The 19,915-nt window shown below is 48.5% G+C and overlaps 2 protein-coding genes across 9 annotated transcripts in view; both read left to right on the forward strand.

Annotated features, from left to right (window-relative positions):
- TBC1D9B (TBC1 domain family member 9B) overlaps window positions 1-4,891 on the forward strand; it is a 43,441-nt gene extending 38,550 nt beyond the window's left edge. For 2 of the 3 annotated variants that reach the window (XM_074350118.1, XM_074350119.1), the window contains one exon: window positions 13-2,006. In XM_074350118.1, the coding sequence (XP_074206219.1) occupies window positions 13-699 (687 nt within the window). In that variant the 3' untranslated portion in view covers window positions 700-2,006. Of the gene's footprint in view, window positions 1-12 lie in introns of all 3 variants that reach the window. The other variant, XM_074350117.1, reaches the window with a different exon arrangement.
- MRNIP (MRN complex interacting protein) lies at window positions 4,763-19,897 on the forward strand. Of its 6 annotated transcripts, XR_012501518.1 has the most exons (10): window positions 4,763-4,888; window positions 7,173-7,232; window positions 10,187-10,324; window positions 12,016-12,104; window positions 15,421-15,496; window positions 16,956-17,110; window positions 17,770-17,857; window positions 18,324-18,482; window positions 19,277-19,384; window positions 19,772-19,897. XR_012501518.1 is itself a non-coding variant. In XM_074350123.1 (9 exons), the coding sequence occupies exons 1-9, from the start codon at window positions 4,823-4,825 to the stop codon at window positions 19,832-19,834; spliced, it is 843 nt and encodes a 280-aa protein (XP_074206224.1). In that variant the 5' UTR covers window positions 4,763-4,822; the 3' UTR covers window positions 19,835-19,897. The 6 variants fall into 6 exon arrangements, 4 of the variants coding, with proteins under 4 accessions (XP_074206224.1, XP_074206225.1, XP_010944451.1 ...); XR_012501517.1 differs by having other exon boundaries at window positions 18,324-19,384; XM_074350123.1 differs by lacking the exon at window positions 18,324-18,482.
- The last annotated feature ends 18 nt before the right edge of the window (window positions 19,898-19,915 follow it).

Here is a 19,915-nt window from a genome sequence, read left to right on the forward strand (position 1 = left end):
TCCCCTTAAAAGGAGCAGTTCATTGAGCTGTGCAAGACGCTTTACAACATGTTCAGTGAAGACCCCATGGAGCAGGACTTGTACCATGCCATCGCCACAGTGGCCAGCCTGCTGCTCCGCATCGGGGAGGTGGGGAAGAGGTTTACTGCACGGCCAGGCAGAAAGCCCAAGGACGATGCCCCTGAGGAGGACCAGCCGCCAGCCCCAGACCCCCCTCAGGACACAGCCCGGGAGCTTCAGCTGCCAGCTGCAGGGGACCCCCAGGCCAAAGCAGGTGGAGACACCCACCTCGGGAAAGCACCGCAGGAGAGCCAAGTGGTGGGCGAAGGGGGCGGCGGCGAGGGGCAGGGCTCCCCCTCGCAGCCCCTGTCTGACGATGAGACCAAAGACGACATGTCTGTGTCCTCCTACTCGGTGGTCAGCACAGGCTCCCTGCAGTGCGAGGACCTGGCCGACGACACAGTGCTGGTGGGCGGGGAGGCGTGCGGCCCTGTGGCCACCACCCATTGTGGGGGTGCTGTTGACACGGACTGGTGCATCTCCTTCGAGCAGATCCTGGCCTCCATCCTGACAGAGTCCGTGCTGGTGAACTTTTTTGAGAAGAGTGTAGACATTGGACTCAAGACCAAGGACCAAAGGAAGGTGGAGAGGCAGTTCAGCACCTCCAGTGACCACGAGCTGGCCGCGGGTTTGGGCTGAGGGCTCCGAGGCCAGGGGGATGGCCTGTCTCTCCTGACTCCCTTTCTGTTTTCTCCGTAAGGACACACTCCTCCCGTTCTCCCCAGAAGCAGTGAGTTGTAAATGGAAAGAAGGCTGAACAGCTGCATTTGGGCCCAGGCAGGGGCTCCCCACCCGCTTGTCCTGCCTTGGGGCTGCCTGCCCCTGCATAGTGCCAGGGGATCTCTGACCTGCCACACCCCGTCCTCCACTTCCTCTCCTACAGCCACGTGCTCTGGGGGCTGTCCTGCCACTTGGCACCAGGTAGGGACGTCATGTGCCTGTTGGGCACCAAAGTGGTGAGAACTTTGAGGTGCTCTCCAGGAGCCCCTGCGCCTGAGCTGGCTGAGGGACACCGGGGTGGGTGCCACCTGTGCCAGCATTACACTAAACTCTGTTTCAGCTTGTCACCCTCACCATTAACCTTAAAAGCATATCCCTCAGGTCCTGATATATTTCCTTGTGTTCATTTCAGTTGGCTAAAAATCACACTGTGCTCAATGCCTTAATAAATCCCTGAAAGAACTCAAAACCACACTGTGTACAGAGAATTAATATGGCCCTCAACCACGGCTTCAGCCTCCTGGCTTCTCCCCAGGCAGGTATGGGGCCCAGGCCATGTTCCAGAGGCTCCACTCAGTCCCCCACAGGAGGTGGAGATTCAAGACCCCCCAGGGAGGATGGAGACATGGAAGCGTGCATGCAGGCTGGGCGGGGCCTACGGACCTGCACCGGCAGAGGAAGCCCCGAGCTGCGCAGCCTGGGTCCCAGGTGCAGGAGGTGTGTGCTCGGGCCTGGGCTGCAGCACACCTTTGGGTTCAGGAGGCAGACTGTGGGGACATGTGCAGCAGGCTGAGCCATGTGGAACCCCAAGCTTTGCAGCAGGAGCCAGTCGTCAGTGTCAGCATTTGCACTGACATGGGGTTGCTCTTATTTCTACTAAAAGATACATCTCTGTGGCTGTTTTTTTTTTTAATTTAATAGCTTTAATTGAGGCAAAACTTACATACCATAAAATTCCCTTGTTTTAAGTTATAATTCAGTGACTTTTAGTAAACTTACAGAGTTGTGCAACCATCACAATTCAACTTCAGAATATTCCCATCACCCCAGAAAGACACCTCTTGCCCAGTGCTGCCGACCCCTGTTCCCTCCCCCAGCTCCAGGCAGCCACTAATCTATTTTCTGTCTCTTTAGATTTTATGGATGGTTTTTAAAGTAACAATCTCCATGATTTTACCTTGTTCACAACTGCTGGGTCACATCTCAATAAATGCAGCAAAACAACATCAAGGAAACTGAACAATGTTTTTCTTTCTTAACAACAAGTAATGTAATTTCCTTTATAGTATTTACACAGACTAACATGTTCTGTCATAAATTAATTTCAGCAGATTCATTGCCAGAGAGACTGTTGGCTGTAATTAAGTAAAGATGTACATAAGAATCCCACACAGTTGGCAGTTTAAAGTCTTAAATTGGTTGTAATCAATTAGAAAGATTTATATAAGTTGGAATTTGGATAAATGTTTTATGTACTATGTAGAAGAATAAATTTGAGATATACCAATTAAGCAGAAGAATATAAAAGCGGATGCTAGCCTTTTTATATGATAAAAGAATGTACAATAGTACTTACATCTGTTAATCATTTAACCTGGCATGATATTCAAACTGTTTAACAATCAGAACAGTAACACTAAATATATGGATAATACAAAGTTTTAAATACATTTTTTATTCTGTAAGTAAACATAACTGTGTATTTTAAAACTGCTTACCAACTGATATGTTGTACCAAATCATTCATCAAGGCATTCTTATAATTTCCAAGAAGGAAAAAAATACATGTATATGAATTTTTTAAGGATTACATGTTTATTGCAAAAAGGAAAAAAACACAGGAAAGTAGAAAAACAATTTTCCCTAGTATTTAAGACTCAGTTTTTTGGTGTTTTTGTTTCTTCTCTATCTTTTTCAAAGTTGAACTCATACTATATGAAATTTTTATTCTGTTCTTTTCATTAACCACCTAACATTCTTTGCAAGTTGCCTTCTGCTCTCAGCCACGATGACTCAGACATGTGGAAATAAACACAGACCACCCAAATGAGAACAGGGACCATTTATCCAGCGCTTGCTTTAGAAAAGGAGTCAGCCACCATTACTTACATTTGGCAGAGACTCAAAGGCTGGCAGAGGGAAGGCTTCAGGTGTGCTTTGAATAGAGGCTGCTGGTGGGGACACAGTCTGGCTAACTAGAAGCAGGATGTCTTACATGGTTGGTTTGATGAGCGTAACTGGCTTTCTCTGGTTGGTCCTGAGATGAAAGTGGGGGGTGCAAAGAGGAGGGCAACTGGCAGTCCTTAACCAAGCCTTGACTGCTGTAGAGGTTGTGATTTGAGGGGGCGGTGGGGGGAGGGAGCCTGGTTGCTGCAGAGGTGGTCTGGACACTGTATATTCAATATCAAGCATCATTTTTTTAACTAATTTTTTCTAATATATGCTATTATAGAAAGTTTGGATTTTCCAAAATTTAAAATCTAATCCTTCTCCCCGACACCTGGAAATAATGCCTGCTTTTACCTAATTGAAAATATGTACACTTTGTAACCTCCTTGCTTCCCAACAATACACATGCCAACTTTTTAACTTCAAACTAAAACTCTTTGTAATGGACTTGCATAGTCGTGCATTCTTTAGAATATTTATTTCCATTTGTTCTTGTTACACATCAGTTAACATCAGTGTATAAATTAATCTGGGTGATTCAGATGTTTCTTAGGATAGAGGTCATTTCCAGGTTGTTTTTCCCTTTTACTGTTCTAGCATCCTTTAAGATGGGTTCTTACTTGTCAGGATTGGGCATTTCTGGTTTTCTTTTATACAAGATGATTTATGTTGTCAGGCACATGTGAATGCCTTGACGGGCATGCTGGGTGCAAAATTCCTCCCTGCCCAGAGCAGGACTTGGCCTCCACCTTTCAGAATGGGGCTTCCTCAGGACTGCAGGAAGGACTGATTTCGTTTTCAACTGCTGGCCATCTCTGTTTCTCTCTCTGAGAAGCGTAGAGCTGGTGAACTGCCTACTCTCCTAGGATTCTCTGGCCCAGTTCAAAGGTTGACTGACTACCTCTGCCCAGGGGTCCTGCAAATTCTAACCATGGGCCCAGGTGTAATAGAAAAGAACAAATCTGACTTCATACTAGATTTGCTCCTTTGACTTGAACACTGTGCTCTGTTTCCCAGGCTGAGTCATGCTGATTCTGCACCTTTTGTAAAAGAATGTTGCCCATATCCTGAAATATACAGGAGAGCCTATTTTCAAGGCTCTGACCTTTACCAGTATAACACTTTCCCATTCATATAAAGATAAAAAGTTGCAAAATAGAAAATAACATTTGTCTTGTTGGAGGTTTGCAGCAACATCAGGACCTGACCTAGGTGGGCAACAACCAACCAGACTCCCTCCCCTCCCCTTTTTAGTATAAAAGGAGCCTGAATTTTGACTTGGGGGGAAGATGGTTCTCCAGGACTTCACGGTGTGCCATCTTTTCGGTTGGCCAGCTTTCTGGATAAAGTCGTTCCTCCTTGCCCCAATACCTCGTCTCCGACTTACTGGCCAGCAGACTGGGAATCAGGGAGTGCCAGCTGGAGAAGGGAAGTGCCCTCCAGCTCCCTCTCTCCAACCTGAAGGAGCAGAAGGTAGGGAACCAACAACCGCCAGACCGGAAAGGGGACTTGAGGCCCCGCCCTTGCAAATTCAATCTGCCCAACTAGCCCAAGTGGAAATGGCTCGGGCTCAGAGAACCTGTGACCTGACTGCGGAAACTCCAAACAATGCCGGACTGGGCAGCGTACAGACGGCCTGAGTCCTGAGGTCGCCCTTGGTCCCAACCCACCACCAAGAAGCGCCACGGGATAGAGGGGCCTCCGGAGAGCGGGGGGCGGAGCTTCAGAGGGTCGGGGCGGAGCTTCAATGGCCGGCGCGTGTTGCGCACGCGCAAAAGAAGCTGCGCCGGGCTGGAGGAGCCGCGCTCAGGAAGTGGGTGGGACCGAGGCTGACAGGGCAGCGGAGCGCACGCGCCGCGCGCTGGTGGCCGTAATGGCGCCTCCTCAGCAGGCGCGGGTCCTTCGGTGTTGCAGCTGCCGCCTCTTCCAGGCTCACCAGGTGGGGAGGGCGCCGGCCTCCCCCTCGTCCTCCGAACGCGGGGACCGCGGGCAGGACCGGTGGGGCCGCGGGGGGCCTGACCTCCTCCCCGCGCCCTGCCCGGAGTGGGCGCCGTCCCGTGCGGTCGCGGGGCCCGTACAAGTGACGCTCTGTCCTGAGAACGCGGGTTTATCGATGTCGCGTCTTCGTGACGTTGTTCTGGGCTTTTTTCGGGTTTTTCTTGGTTGTTAGATTCGTTTCTGTAGGGGCAGCTCATGAGTATCTAGCAGGCAGGCGAGCGCACGGGGTGAAGGTGGAGGGAAAGCCTCCTTGCAGAGCCTGGCCCCCAAAGTGGCTCTTTCTTGTTTTAAACAGAAGAGAAATGATAGTTTTTAAAACTGAGGCACGACTGGGCGCCCCTGCTGGCACTCTGACTGGGCGCCCCTGCTGGCACTCTGACTCTGCCCGCGTCTTTACCCGCGTGGGGAGGGACTCGACGCCTGCTTCCCAAAGTGTAAATAATCTCGCGCCTGGACTGTATTAAACAGGATGACCGAAGTTTCTAAAACGTATTGCTTCCCTGACTGTCAGAATGTAAGATGGGAGGTGTCACTTAACCTCTTCTTTCCTGGATCGTGGGTGTCCCCTCCTCCTCCTGGCTGTCTGCTAGTCTGCTGTGCCCTGAAGAATAACGTCTAACTTCTTTAAAACGTTTGCTAAAAAGTCAGATAGAAGCTGAGTGTGCACCGGCAGGTTTGCTGTGGCTTCGTAAGGGCTATTTTAGGGGCTCAGGAACTTTTTGCTTATTTCATTTTGGGGTTCTAGGAGTTGAGACTAAATGGGCATCACTCCCACTGTTAAATTATTGCATGTATATGATGTAGTGCATATTCTCATGGTCATTTTTAATTCTGAAAAGTGCTTTGAAACCAAGTGAAAAAGAAGGATTAGCAGTTTAATTCCAAGTCGATTGTGTACCAGGCAGTTTCACACATCTCATTCAATTTCAGCAACCTCTGAAGTCTATATCGTTTTACAGAGAGAATACTGAAATCCAGAGAAATCAAGTAGTCTCTCCATCTAATAAATGGCAGAGCCAGGCCTGTCCAATTGCAAAGATCCTGTTATACCATGTTCTGCCCGCCCCCACCCAGAGCCAGCCAGTTACTGTGTGTCCTTCCAGACCTTTTATTATTTTTTGAATGCATTTCTTAAATACCTGTAGAAGGTACACAGTATTTTTATGGTGTTTGAAGGTAGATGCTGAGAAGCAGAATTGCTGAATCTTAGGATGTACCCACTTAAACGTGTAACAGATGTGCTTTTCCTTCTTAGAATCCTTTTGGGTGCTTCCCCAAAAGCCCTGATGATTTTTGTATTAGGACTATACTAATCATATTAGTTTTTATTAATCAACCTAGATGTCTTTGTGATGTGATGTTAAGCATGCTATTTCATTCTATCTCTTAAAACAACTTTGGTGCCCCTTGATAACATTTACTTTGTTGCCATTATAAATGGACTTTTTTCTTTCACTGTCTCTTCTAACTAGATGTTTGCTTGCATAAACTCTATTAATTTTTGAAGATGTATTCATTTTCCACCCAGCCCCTATGTTAGACTGTCGTACTGGTTTTAGTAGTTTTTCATTTGATTATCTTGGGTTTTAAAGAAATAAATCATATCTATACATAATGATAGGGTTTTTTTCTCCTTTTTGTACCTGTTATTGCTTTCTCTTTTCCAGTGCCATCAGCTAGTACATCCAGAAAAAATGGTAAATAATAGTGCAGATCCTTGGCTTGTTCTTGACTTTCATGGGAATGGTGGTGGTGATTCTGCAGCTTTAGAGGTCGACGTCAGGCATTTTATTATGTTAAGAGGGAACTTATCTAGTCAGATTTATTAAGAATCAAAATGTAGGGGGGAGGGTATAGCTCAGTGGTAGAGCGTGTGCTTAGCTTTCATGAGGTCCTGGGTTCAATCCCCAGTACCTCCAATAAAAATAAATAAAAAGTTACACCCCCCCCAAAATAATCAAAATGTTATGCGGTTTTTTTTGATAACCACAGGTAGTAGCGATCTAATTAGATTTTGTTTTCGTATGGATAGCCAATTTCCAAGAATCACTTATTAAAGTCTCTTCTTTCTTCCTTTATAATATACTAAATTTTCATACATGTGTGGTGATTTGTTTCTGGACTCTTCATTCTTTTCCGTTGATGTTTTAAAATTACTATTTTTTGATCCAGTTCCACCGGTTTTAAATAATTATCTTAGTGATATTTCTGAAATTTCATTGTAGGTGAAAAAAAGTCTCAAATGGACATGCAAAGCTTGTGGGGAGAAGCAGTCATTTTTGCGGGTGAGTCACGAGAAGCAGGGCACCTACTGCTTCCACCAGGGGGCAGGTGGGACCCAGCCCTGCAGAAGTATGTTTCTCACGGAGCCCAACTACGTGGTCTCAAGTTCGTTAGATACAGCCCTCCTGCTGCCTGAGTTCCTGTTCCTTGAGGAAGTGAAATGGATGGAGCAGTGCCTGGAAAGGGTCCTTCCTCTGTTTATTGCCTTCACAGCTCTGCTGTCATGTAAGGAAGAGAAACTAAAACACACATGGACACGCCATTTAGAACTGGAGTGAGCACAGTGAGAGGAAGCACAGGGGTCTGTAAGGATAACTGGGGACTCAGAGCTAACTGGGGATGGGCAGGCAGCTAGCTGTTCATAGAAGCAGGTGTGAGAAGGAGGGTGGGCAGGGAGACTTGATGGGGCATGTGGACTGAAGGGAGGAGGTTATAAGTGCTCTTGTTGGTCCACTTTTTTCACTTAGCATCACAGTTCTTTTCAAGTCCATACCTGTTGACCCACCTGGTCTCTTTAAAGCCACAGACTCCTCATTGAGCCCCTTGTTCACCTGCTCCAGCCCTTGGTGCCACTGCTCCAACCTCCTCTCATCATCTTCCTCCATTAGCCATAGGGGCTTTCCCTTCTGACCTTGAAACAGGCCATATCCACCCCCTTTTTGGGGCCTTTGTGCTTCTTGTTGGGACCTCCCTTAGCTAATCCCATCATCCTGATCAGAAATATATTCGAAGGTGAGTGCTGTCCGTCTTCGCAGACTGCAAGTTTCACAAGAGTGGAGCCTTTGCCAGTGTTATTCATGCGCCCTTTTTTTTTCTTTATTGAGGTGCAGTCATTTACAACATGTCAGTTTCTGGTGCACAGCACAATGTCCCAGGCATGCACATATATACATATATTAGTTTTCATATTCTTTTTCATTAAAGGTTATTATAAGATATTGAATATAGTTCCTTGTGCTACACGGAAGAAATTTGTTTTTTATCTATTTTTATATGTAGTGGTTAACATTTGCAGATCTCAAACACCCAAATTTATCCTTTCCCACCCCCTTTCCCCCGGTAACTATAAGACTGTTTACTATGTCTGCGAGTCTGTTTCTGTTTAATAGATGAGTTCAGTAGTGTCCTCTTTTTCTTTTTCTTTTTTTAAGATTCCACATATAAGTGACATATGGTATTCTTTCTCTTTCTGTCTTACTTCACCTGGAATGATGATCTCCAGGTCCATCCATGTTGCTGCAAATGGCGTTATTTTATTATTTTTTATAGCTGAGTAGTATTCCATTGTATAAATATACCACAACTTCTCTATCCAGTCATCTGACAGTGGACATTTAGGTTGCTCCTTTTTTTTTTTAAATCAAAGTGTTGATTTACAATAATATGTTAGTTTCAGGTGTACAGCAAAGTGATTCAGTTATACATATTTTTTTTTCCAATTCTTTTTCATCATAGGTTATTACAAGATAGTGAATATAGTTCTCTGTGCTACACAGCAGGTCCTTGTTTATCTGTTTTATATGTAATAGTGTATATCTGTAAATCCCAAACTCCTAATTTATCCCTCCCCCCATTTCCCCTTTGGTAACTGTAAGTTTGTTTTCTGTGTCTAAGTCTGTTTCTGTTTTGTAAGTAAGTTCATTTGTATTATTTTTTTAGATTCCACATATAAGTGATATTATATGATATTTGTCTTTGTCTATCTGACTTACTTCACTCAACATGATAATCTCTAGGTCCATCCATGTTGCTGCAAATGGCAATATTTCATTATTCTTATGGCTGAGTAATATTCCATTATATATATATATATATATCACTATCATATATATTAATATATATATATAAATAAAATCTTTATCCATTCATCTGTTAATGGACATTTATATACCCTTTTTTATGTATGATAAACCCTTGGCACCTAGGACAGTGCCTGTCACATAGTAAATGCTTGCTCAATAAATGTTTGTTGAACGAATAAATGACCAGTCCCACATTGATGGGCATTTAGGTTGATTTTCGTTTTCATTGCTGTGAACAACTCTGCAGTGAAACTTACTACAAATACCTCTTTCTTCACTTGGCCAATTATTTCCTTAGGACAAATTCCTAGAAGTTAAATCAAGGAATTCTTTCGACCAAAGATCTTTTAGTTGCAAATAATAGGGAAAAAGAAAAAACAACTTCAGAATGGTTTCAGCAAAAATTTTAAAGTTACTGACAAGGTCATGGGGTATCTTGGAGAATCCAAGGGAGGAGTTTCATCCTTGACCCCTTGAAGAACTAAACTGAAGAGCAGTCGACAGCACCAGTGCCATCTTGTCCTGTCTGCCTCCTTCCCTCACCCAGTTTCTCCCTGTGCCTTCCTCCCCGCTCCCTACCTCCACTCCTTCCCTTCCTCTCTCTCCCCAGTTCACAGTAACACACTCCACTCACGGACCACAGAATCTCATTTGAAACCCACTGTAAGAGCTGAGTCCCAGTTATGAACTCCTGGGAGAAGCAGTCGGGTTGGTCTAGCTGACTCAGGTCTCCCGCTCTGGTCCAGTCAAGTGGGGTGGGGGGAGTGGGGACAGTCAGGCCACCTGTCGGCAGAGCGGCCGAGGCCCACCCTGAGATTGGGCCTCAGAAGACGGGGGCCTGGCTCATGAGCCAGTGGCTGCTGCTGCTTTTAGATGTCAGCTTGTGTTGGGAAGTCTTGAGGCTCTGCCTTCCTCTCAGCCCCTCCATGCTTGTGCAGTGGTGGGTGGCTTACGATTGACTAGGCCACCGTAACAAATAGTCACCAAACTGTGGTGCTTAACACAAAAGAAGTCATTTCTCTTGCGATTGTAACAGTCCTGGGAGGGACTGAGATCAGAAGGGCAGCTGTCCTTGGTATGGGCATCCGGGGACCCAGGCGCCTGCCGTCTGATGGTTGTGTTATTCCCTGAGATTTGTTTGCTGCTGTCTCTAGCCGCTGAAGGGGCAAGAGCATGGAGGCGATACCCAGGAGGGCTCTGGAAGCGACTCACGTTCCGCTGGAGGGAACCTGGTCTCGTGGCCACACCTGACTGAAAGGAAGACTAGAAAATGTAGTGTAGTTTGTTTCCAGGTAAAGAGAGAACGCATTGCAGTGTCTGCTCTGCACTCTGCCTACCAGTTACGCCAGACGCAGGTCGTCATTCCTTTTGAACCATGCCCTTCCCCCTCCCGTTCCTCTTCTTCTACCTGCACTTGAACTTGCCCCAAACAGGATCTCACTCCCCATCAGTCCACTAACGTTGCTCCTGTCCAAGCCAGCAGTGATCTCTGTGTTGCTAAAAACGATGGTCGGCTCTCAGCCCTCAAGTGACTTGACTTACTGGTGGCATCTGTCCGTTTGTCACTTCTTCCACGTCTAGGCGGTGTGTGCCGTCTATGCCCAGGTACCGGGGTCACCCATAACCCGAGAGGCCAGGCTTTCCCTTGGAACCAGAACTTGCTTCAGTTGCAGAAAGAAGGCAAGGCTGTTCTAAAAATCCTGAACAGCCAAGGATATCTGTCTTGTCTTCTCTTACTCCTGTTACCTCCCTGGAACTGCCAATCACTTATGAAAATACGGCACAGAAAGAGGGAAAGACAGTTCCTTTTCCTCTGAGTCTTCCCTTACTCCTCAGTGAGCTGAAGGCTGAGAACACGGATAGAGTGTCTGTGTACCAAGAAGTGAAGTAAGCGTGAGTTCACTGGAATTCCTGTTCCTGGGGCGTCAGGCATACTGTGTGAAAACGGGCAAGGAACAGTGGGCACCCTGGGTGTCCTCGACTCAGACATGCTTCCTTATCTCATCAGACTTCACTTACACAAGTTCGTGTAAGATGATTAAGAATTTCGGGATGGGGACAGCAGAGCAGGTCTCACAGCCCCTGTAGGGCTGACCTGCCTGTAGCAGGGCCTACACTCCCAAACCTCATCTCCTGCCACCTGCCCCCAGACCGCTCCGCTCCGGCCACCTGGCCTCCTCACTATTCCTCCAGAACGCCAGGCTCGGGGGCTTCGCACTCCTTCCCGTGTCATTGCTTCTGCTGAATGCTCCTCCCCAGGTGTCCGCGTGACTTGCTCCCTCCTGCGTTCCTATTCTGTGTTGAGATGGCACCTTCTCAGTGGTCCATTCCTTGACCCCTCAAACACCCCATAGAAATTGTCTACTCTGGCCCCACTCCGCCCCGCCCTTCATTGCCTAACTTTCCTCCACAGCCCTTCTCACCACCTGATGGCCACGTGGGTGACTTAGGTACACACTGTCTGTCCCCTGTCACTACAGTGTGAGCTCCACGCTGACAGTGATGTGTGTCCACTGCTGTGCTGTGTTGTCCTTACCTAGCTCCGCGATGACACATAACAAGTGCTTAATAAATAATACTAAGTAAATGAGTGTCCTCTCAGTAAAAGACAGTGTCTCATTTATTTTGTAGTCTTTGGCTTGTGGGTGAGGGGTAAGTATCACTTCATATGTTTATTGGCAATTTGCATTATTTTTCTTCTGAATTTCATATGACCATTAACCAGTTTGTGTGGGTGTTTAGGGGTTGAGTTTGGCTTTGGCGTGAGGAGTCAGGGTAACTGTGGGCAGCCAGACGGGCTGAAACTCTCGGTTTGTGGAACTGTCAGTTTATAAACCACTGCAGACGTGGCAGGCAGTCATTAGGGCCCCTTTCGTGGTGCTGTGGGGCTTACCCGCCCCGAGGTGAATTTCTGATGGATCTGTTTCTTTAGCATTCTGTCAGCACTTTTTAAACTTAATATTTTTGTTTGTTTGTTTCTCAGGCTTACAGCGAGGGCTCTGGTGCAGACTGTAGACGCCATGTCCAAAAGTTAAATCTGCTTCAGGGACAGATTTCAGAGACGTCACTCAGGTACAGCAGTTCGAGAGGGGCTCCGTTATCCTGCCCTGTTTCCATCTGGAGCAGACGGCAACGGCATACAATGGAGACATCCCTGACATGTCTGTGTCTTACAATATGGCGATTAGATATGGAACAATCTTCCCACTGAAAATAATTTAAAATGCAGGCCACGATATTTTAAATGCACTGATATAATGACAAGAAAATAAGTAGCCATCAAAAGCCCAAATCCGGAGGGGGAGCAGCCGGGCTGCTGGGCATTGACACCTGGTGCCCCGCAGCTCCCACTTCGGCTGGGAGGAGGCAGGAGACAAGACAGGGCCCGGAGCCCGCTCAGTGTGGGAAGGCCAATAGGAGACCGCCACATGAAGCCCAGTCCCCAGCGGACCACACCCGCGGCATACAAGTAAACTAGCCATGCACCCCTCACCGCAGGGAGCCCGCCGGGGCTGACCTTGGCACTGGCTGAAGAGGGGAAATATGGCTCCAGGAGTTTATCAGCACAGGGAAGCTGTCACATGGCCTTTCAGCCTTTTACACATGCTGTGTGGAAAGTCTCAAGCTGAGATTTTTTTTTTTTTTTTTTGTCCCAGGAAGCAGAGGTAAATGCAGCTCTGTTTTGGAGCAGTACGTCTTCAACCCAGGTGTCAAAGAATTCTCACAGATAAAGTTCCAAGGGGCATGTGCCCAGAGGTAAAAAAAAATCAGTATACTTACTTAAAGAAGCACATCACCATGAGCGAAAGACAGCAGAAATGACAGAAAATCTGACCCACACAGACTTCAGGATACATGATTTGTATGTGTAACATGTTTAATGGAATCAGAAGAGCGGGGTTGATAATATGAGCCAGAGATAACCAAACAGTTTTGAAGAAAGAATCAAAAAGAGTTTGTAGAAATGAAAAGTGTAGTCATTGAAATTAAAAATTTAGTGGGCCATCAAAAAAAATCAATTAAAAAAATGAAGTGAACCGTTAAACAGATTATGTGTAGCTGAAGAGAGAATTAGTGAAATGAAAGATAAATCTGAAGATGGTTCACAGTGCAGCACAGAAGGATAAAAAGGTGGAAAATATGAGTTGAGAGACAGGAAGGACACAGAGAGGAGTTCCAGCAAGAGATAATAAAGGATGCTTCTGCAGAGAAATGAACAGAGCACTTCCCAGAATCAAAGGGCTTACGTTCGTAGATTCAGGAAACAGCAAATCCCAAACTGGATAAAGACATGGTGTACACAGAATAATCCTAAAGAATCTACACAAAACCTTCTAAAACTTACATAGTTGGCATAGAAAACTAAATTTTACTTCTATATAAGTGCAGCAAACAATAGGAAAAATGATTTTTTTAATCAAATACCATTTATAATACCATCAAAAAATACAGTACTTAGGGATAAATCTAACCCAAAAATGTGCAAGATCTTTTCAGTAAAAACTACAAAACATTGCTGAGAAAAATTTAAAAAGATCTAAATGAAGAAATTTAACACATTCATGGATTAGAAAACTCACTACAGTGGCCTTGTACTCAGCAACAAAAAGATGGGCAAACCTCGGAAACATTTTCTGTATCTTGCTAATTATATCTCAAAAAAAAGTTTTCAGTATCTCAATTGAGATGATAGTTTCAAAGATATAATTTATTAAAGCTCATCTAACTACAGGGGTGGGCACAGCTCAGTGGTAGAGTGTGTGCCTAGCATGCACAAGGTCCTGAGTTAAACCCCCAGTACCTCCATTAAAAATAAATCAATAAATAAAAGCTTAATGACCTCCTCCCTCAAAATAAAAATAAAAATATGCAATTGTAGCAAAAATTCTTAAAAAGAACCCTCATCTAACTACATTTAAATGGGTATGTGTTAGTGTATGTTAATTATACCTCAGTAAGTTTTTTGGTTTTTTGAGGGGGAGTAGTTATGTTTGTTTATTTATTTATTTTGATGGAGGTACTGGGGACTGAACCCAGGACCTCATACGTGCTAGGCATGACCTCTACCACTGAGTTATACCCTCCCCATTTTTTATTTGGGGTTTTTTGTTGTTGTTTTATTTTTTAATGGAGGTACTGGGGACTGAATCAGGACCTCGTGCATGCTAAGCATGCGCTGTACCACTGAGCTATACCTCACTCCCAATAAGTTAACTGTAAAAGTTAAAAAAAAGTCTGCCCTTAGACACAACAACATAATGAAATTGTGGAACATGGAAGACAAAGGGAAGGGCTGAAAGGTAGCTACAGGAACTGTAGACAGCAGCTTCTCCGGGTAACGCTAAAAGCAAGAAGGCAGACAGTATCTTCCGGCTGCTGAGAGATGGCCCGTGGCTGACAGAGCTGAGTGCCTGCACCAGGGGAAGGTGAGCGGGGCTCTGGCCAGTTGCTGGTGGGACACTGCTCACCTGAACGTTGGGCGTATCCGCCATGCGACGGGGTGGGTGTTTCCCATGCATGAGCTCATCTCATGTCCCGGATCGCTCTGAGCATCACTGACTTCTTTTCATAGATGAAGAAACCGAAGTGGAGGTGGGGTTCTCACCCTAGTTCACTAGAGAGAGTTCCAATTGATCATGTGATGTAGCAGCCCTGTCTGACGTGGGTAGACGTGGCTTTGGGGCTAACCTTGATTCCTTGCAGAATAAATGTTTTCACTGACCCTCCAACCCCACTTGAGGCTGCGGAGACTGGCTCCTCACTCCGCTCTGTGTGGTAGGGCCCTGCTGTCCCTGGGAGGCTGGATGAAGTCACTCTGGGACGTCAGACTCATGAAGCTGCCTTCTCTCTTGTAGTGTGGAGACACAGCCCAACTGGAAAGACACTCATCTGACCCTGTGTGATGGGGACATGTCCATTGCTGATGGGAGGGCCTCTCTGTGCTGCAGGAGTTAGCTAACTTTAGTCTGTGGTCCAGGCCCTGAGCAGGGCATGTGCACACTTACTGTCTCATTTATCTTCATAGTCACCCCAGCACTATTATCCCCATTTGTGGATAAGGAAACTGGGATACAGTGATGTGCCCAGGGTCACACTGTCAGTGACAGCCAGGCGCTGGCAAAGCCAGGATGCAGACTCTGGTCTCTCTGGGTTAAAAGTCTGTTCCTTCTGCCCTGTGTCAGCTTTTCCTGTTGATCAGAACAGATGGTCCCTCTGCCTTCTAAACTAGAAAATTACCAAATCACATCCCAACACCGGAGACAAGTTCTAAGTTCCCCTGAAGAGGCTCTGATGGCCATTGTCAAGTCCTTGCATTCTGCTGCCCCCATCTTCCTTGTCCTTCTTCCTGGTCATTTCGCAAAGGACACATGTACAATTTTTCCCTCAGGTCTCTGGAGGAATCCGTAAGTGCCAACGAGGAGGAAAGCACAGGTCCTGGGTGGGCTGTGCACGCGGGTCTGCAGGTAAGCCAGCAGCGCCGTCTCCACCAGCTCCCGGAGCCACTCCATCACGGAGGGGCTCCCGTGTATTCACTCATTTTATTCATTCATTCATCGTTTGTTCAGCAAACACTTGTTGATGTCACCGAATGACAAGCACGTGGGGTAAAAGCTTCAGGGAACTCAAAAATAAACCTCCCCCTTCCGTAAGTGTGGAGACAGCCAGCCGCGTGAACAAGTAATTACAGTACTCGTGGAAAGGGCTTTTTCTTCTGGCTGCTTGGAGAATTCTGAACTTGGCTTGAACTTCGCCTCCTCGTGCTTCTCCTCTGTCCCTCAGCACTGGGCACACCCCTGGTCAGGGAAGGATGCTGCTGTACAGTGCCTGCATTTCCACGTTCCCTCTCTCCGCACTGAGCCCCACAGGGGGCTCGCGTTCAGTTGCTCTGCCCCGGGGCCTGGTAAGTTAGGTGCCCAAACGGTATTGGATGGGCAGCACGCGCAAGGGTTCAAGTGAGTAGGTGATGCCCTCAGTACATCCAGGACTCCGTGGGTATGCGGAACACTGTCCTGCCAGCAACAGGGAAGTGCGGACAGTTGTCCACAGGCTCCCTGCCTGCCTGAGGGCAGGGCCCCGCCTCTGCTCACAGAGCTGCCCTGGCAGCATCCTCTCTCCAGTTGCTCTTTGAACCTTTATTATAAATGGGAAATGCTCATAAGCACACCATTTTATTTGTTTGTTTGTTTGCTTGATTTCCCTTTTCAGTTCTATTAGGTACAATCATCACGGTCCGACAGCACACACACGTGCCGCACGTGAGTGCATGCAGAGGGCGCACCGCACCTGTTTTAGTTTACACATGTGTACTGATCATTGTTTCTAAGAACAGGTTAGAGCTTTAGCTTCTTAAACTCACAGTTAGAGCACCAGTTGAACACACCAGCTCTCGTATGGTTGGATTACCCAGTTTCTTTAATTACAAGCTTAACCTTTCATCACCTCCACTGTAAGACATACTCGTTCACATCCTGGAATTTTTACCTGTGTCATTCTTCTATGTTCCTATGCAGTTTTCAATGATTTTCATTTTTAAAAAGTACATACAGAATGGAATGGATGTGCCAATATTTATTCCCTTCTTATTGGGCATTTAGATTGTTCCCAAACTTTTGCTGCTATGACTGCTTTGTAAGACTTTGATGAGCATCTTTGTGCCTTTGTCTTCATTTGGAACTGCTGGGCCAGGGAGTGTGCACACTTGCAAACTTCTTGATAAGTTGTGCCCTGCAGCTTCCCCAAGGGGTATGCCAGGGTGCTCCGTCCAAGACACCCATCTCCCATTACCTTCCAACCAAATTCCTTTCCTGGTCACAGGGTAGCCGTGGGTCCTGAGGCCCTCAGGCTTCCGAGTTGGGCTGGGGAATTTGAGTAAAGGTGCCTGCTTTCCAACTCTGAGGATAAACTAACTTCCCAATCCTGTAGGAAAAACCCCAGCCCTCAAAGAACCGCTGGCTGAAGTATCTGGAAAGGGACTCCGAAGAGCCGGGGCCAGGAGGAGGAGCGTGTTCCAACAGACAGCCCTCACCCGAGACAGAGAAGCCAGAGCCTCCCCGCCGCACAGGCCTGCCTAGGAAAAGGTGCCAAGTGGTCACTAACCCAGCCCCTCCCCCGCCCGCCTCGCCCACCCACATTTGGGGGGACTGGTGAGCGGCTTCCTGTGGTCGGCATCGTGGGAGAAACCTAAGGGCTGTGAGCCGGCAGCGCCGTCACTGCAGGCTGTCTGGCCTGGCCAGGCACCGGGTGCTGCCCGTGCAAGGTGAGGGCTGGGCGGATGCCAGCACGGGCGCCATTCATGAGGCTTGCTTAATTCTGGACATCTAGACTGCAGTGACGTCAGGGAAGATCCTGAGGGCAAGGCTGACGAAGTGTGGCCAGAGAGCCGACAAGCCTGGCAGCTTTTAGCCAAGAGCAGGAAAGACCTGACCCTCCGGGGTCTGTTCTCGTCTTCTCTGCGCTTCAGTGAGTTTTCAAGAGACTGTCTCGCCTACATCTAGGGTGTCTCCTCTGGGGCAGATGCCAGTTCAAAATAAGATCTTTCTAGCAACCGCCAGCTGTGGAGCAGAGAAGTGGACTGCCCTGGATGCCACCAGGCAGCCTGTTGTTGGCAGCGGGGCACCTGGGGAGCTACAAGGGGTGACAAGGTCCCTACCTGGGCTGGGGTCCGACCACCAAGTCAGGGTCACGGCCACTGTTGAGCGGTAGGACTGGGTTCTTGACAGCACTTTCCCTCTGCCAGGAAGTGGAGCCAGAGCACGGTCCAGCCTCCGTGCAGCCCTGATGTGCAGGACTTCAGAAACCGTGGCGTCACCTTGGAGCCCCTGAAGGTCAGTGACTGAGGACAGTGTTTCTCTTTAGTCCCAGTGGCCACTGAAACATGCAGGAGTTTTTCATTGTTTTGTGGACAACTGGAATGGGAGACTCACGTGCCCCCAGAGCCCGACTTCCCACCCAGGTGTCGTGTCTTCTGTCTTGAGCCGTCTCCTCTCTGGCTTGCGCTGCCCCCGCCGCACTTCTGCCAGCGACGCTGACCCCGGGCAGGAGGGCAGCTTGGCGCCTTGAGGGCGGCTGGGGTTGACCAGCGGAGCTTTTCTCTTCTCTTCACTCCGCATGGAGAGTCTGTGTCAGACTGTTCAGCATGGGAAGTGCCCCGGATTTCTGGGTACCTGTTTCCTCCCTCACCTTCACTTACCCAGGTGGGCTCCTGTGCACCTGGGGCACCCCCTTTGCCCCAGGCCTGCTCCAGACCCCACCACACCTTCAAGACCGAAGAATGCTGGCCTTGCTTTACAGTCATGGGAGCCACGAGCACCCAGCAGAGGAAGCCCGCCACCCCCTGCACAGGCCAGGGCCAGCCTGGCCAGCTTCAGACACGAGCGCAGGGCTCCAGTTCAGAGCCAGGCGGCTGAGGCCAGACCTTGGTGTTGCTGCCAGCTAGCGGCGTGACCCCGGGTAAGGTCGTGGCCCTGAATCTCCCAAGTGTGGAAGGGCGAGAGTGACAGTTCCTGATGCGCAGTCCCTGGGCTGAACCTTCTACCTGCATCCTGTCTAATGCTCGCCTCAGGCCTGTCCCGTTTTGAAGGTGAGGGACTAAGGCTGGCGAAGGTTCCGTGAGGTCACAGCAGGTCAGGGGCAGAGCTGGCAGTCCTGCCACTAACTGCTGGCCACAGAGCCTCTTCTGTGTGCCTGCGGTGGTGATGCAGGATCCCGCTCGTCCTTGCTTTTAGACTCTTTCGTAGGCAGTGAAACCCAATTTTCAGCACATCTTTGGTTCCTGAGGTAGAAGGAAGCCAGGCCCAAGCGCCACTGTCATATCCCACGGGACCCTGTGCAGCCACTTCACAGCCCAAAACCTTCAACATGCTTCTAGAGACCGTCCCACCCACCTGGAGATGAGCACGCGGTCTTCCCAGGCGGTCTCTGGGCCGCCCCTGCTCGCACTTCAGGGGCTCCCTCACTGGACCCTGTGGTCCCCGTGAGATCTGATCACATGAGGACACCTCCCCTTTTTGGAAAGCCTATCATGGAATTTGGCAGAGGTTTGGAGGTAGAGGGCGTTTATTTGCTCTGCTTTGCTAAACCTCAAAAAGCATGTCCCTAGCCTGCCAGCCCAGACTAGCAGAGCAGAGCAGAAAGCGTCGAGCCCAGACGTGGTGACAACCACTAGTGCAGGCCCCTCCCCTGCCCCTCAGGCCTCTGGGCACATGTTCTGAGTGGAGAATGGGGCCATCGTATTTCCACCACAGGACTGCACTGGCCTGGCAGGGAAGGTCGAAGGAGGACGCAGCCATGAGGACAGGGGCATCAGGGAGCTCGTCGTTCCTTGGGGGGAGCCACCACGTCCTGCCCAGCAGGTCAGGGCCACATCTTCCAAGTGGGAACCATTTCTTCTGCCACATGTGGACGTGGAGCCCCTGACACTCCTGCAGAGGGGCCCCAAGCCAGCCCGGGCAGCACAGGCTGAGCAGGGGCCCCCCGGGGCCCAGACCCCAAGGGAAGGAGGCTTCAGCACGACCCCTGGGGTACAGCCCCCTCCTCAGGCCACACACACGCCCGTGCCTGGGCCCAAGGGGCTCTGTGGGAAGACCCCAGAGCAGTCATGGGGCACAGGCCCTTGGGCAGGGGGTGAGCCCTTGGGCAGAGGGGCGCAGGAGCCTTCTCTCATGCGACTGTGTGACCTCTTTAAAACCGGTGAGGACTTTGATGACGATCTGTGAACTGAAACTAATGTCATTTGTTAGGTGAGCCCTTCTTCGCTGGACCTCTGCCACTGGAAACAGGGCCCCCATGTTGCTTTTCAGTAGCAGAACTGAGGGTGATCTACAGGCACTCCCAAAGACCGACAATAAACGCAGCTATCAAACAGATCACCTCTTGCTGCAGTA

Source organism: Camelus bactrianus, chromosome 22 (genome assembly GCF_048773025.1).
Source record: "Camelus bactrianus isolate YW-2024 breed Bactrian camel chromosome 22, ASM4877302v1, whole genome shotgun sequence".
NCBI lineage: Eukaryota > Metazoa > Chordata > Mammalia > Artiodactyla > Camelidae > Camelus > Camelus bactrianus.

What these genes read in the sequence shown, in the direction of transcription:
- MRNIP (XM_010946149.3), top strand. Translation starts at nt 4,823, where the DNA reads ATGGCGCCTCCTCAGCAGGCGCGGGTCCTTCGGTGTTGCAGCTGCCGC. An exon ending in GTAGTGTAGTTTGTTTCCAG is followed by an intron (nt 10,325 to 12,015) that starts GTAAAGAGAGAA and finishes TTTGTTTCTCAG; the next exon opens with GCTTACAGCGAGGGCTCTGG. An exon ending in TCACCTTGGAGCCCCTGAAG is followed by an intron (nt 17,858 to 19,276) that starts GTCAGTGACTGA and finishes TTTCCACCACAG; the next exon opens with GACTGCACTGGCCTGGCAGG.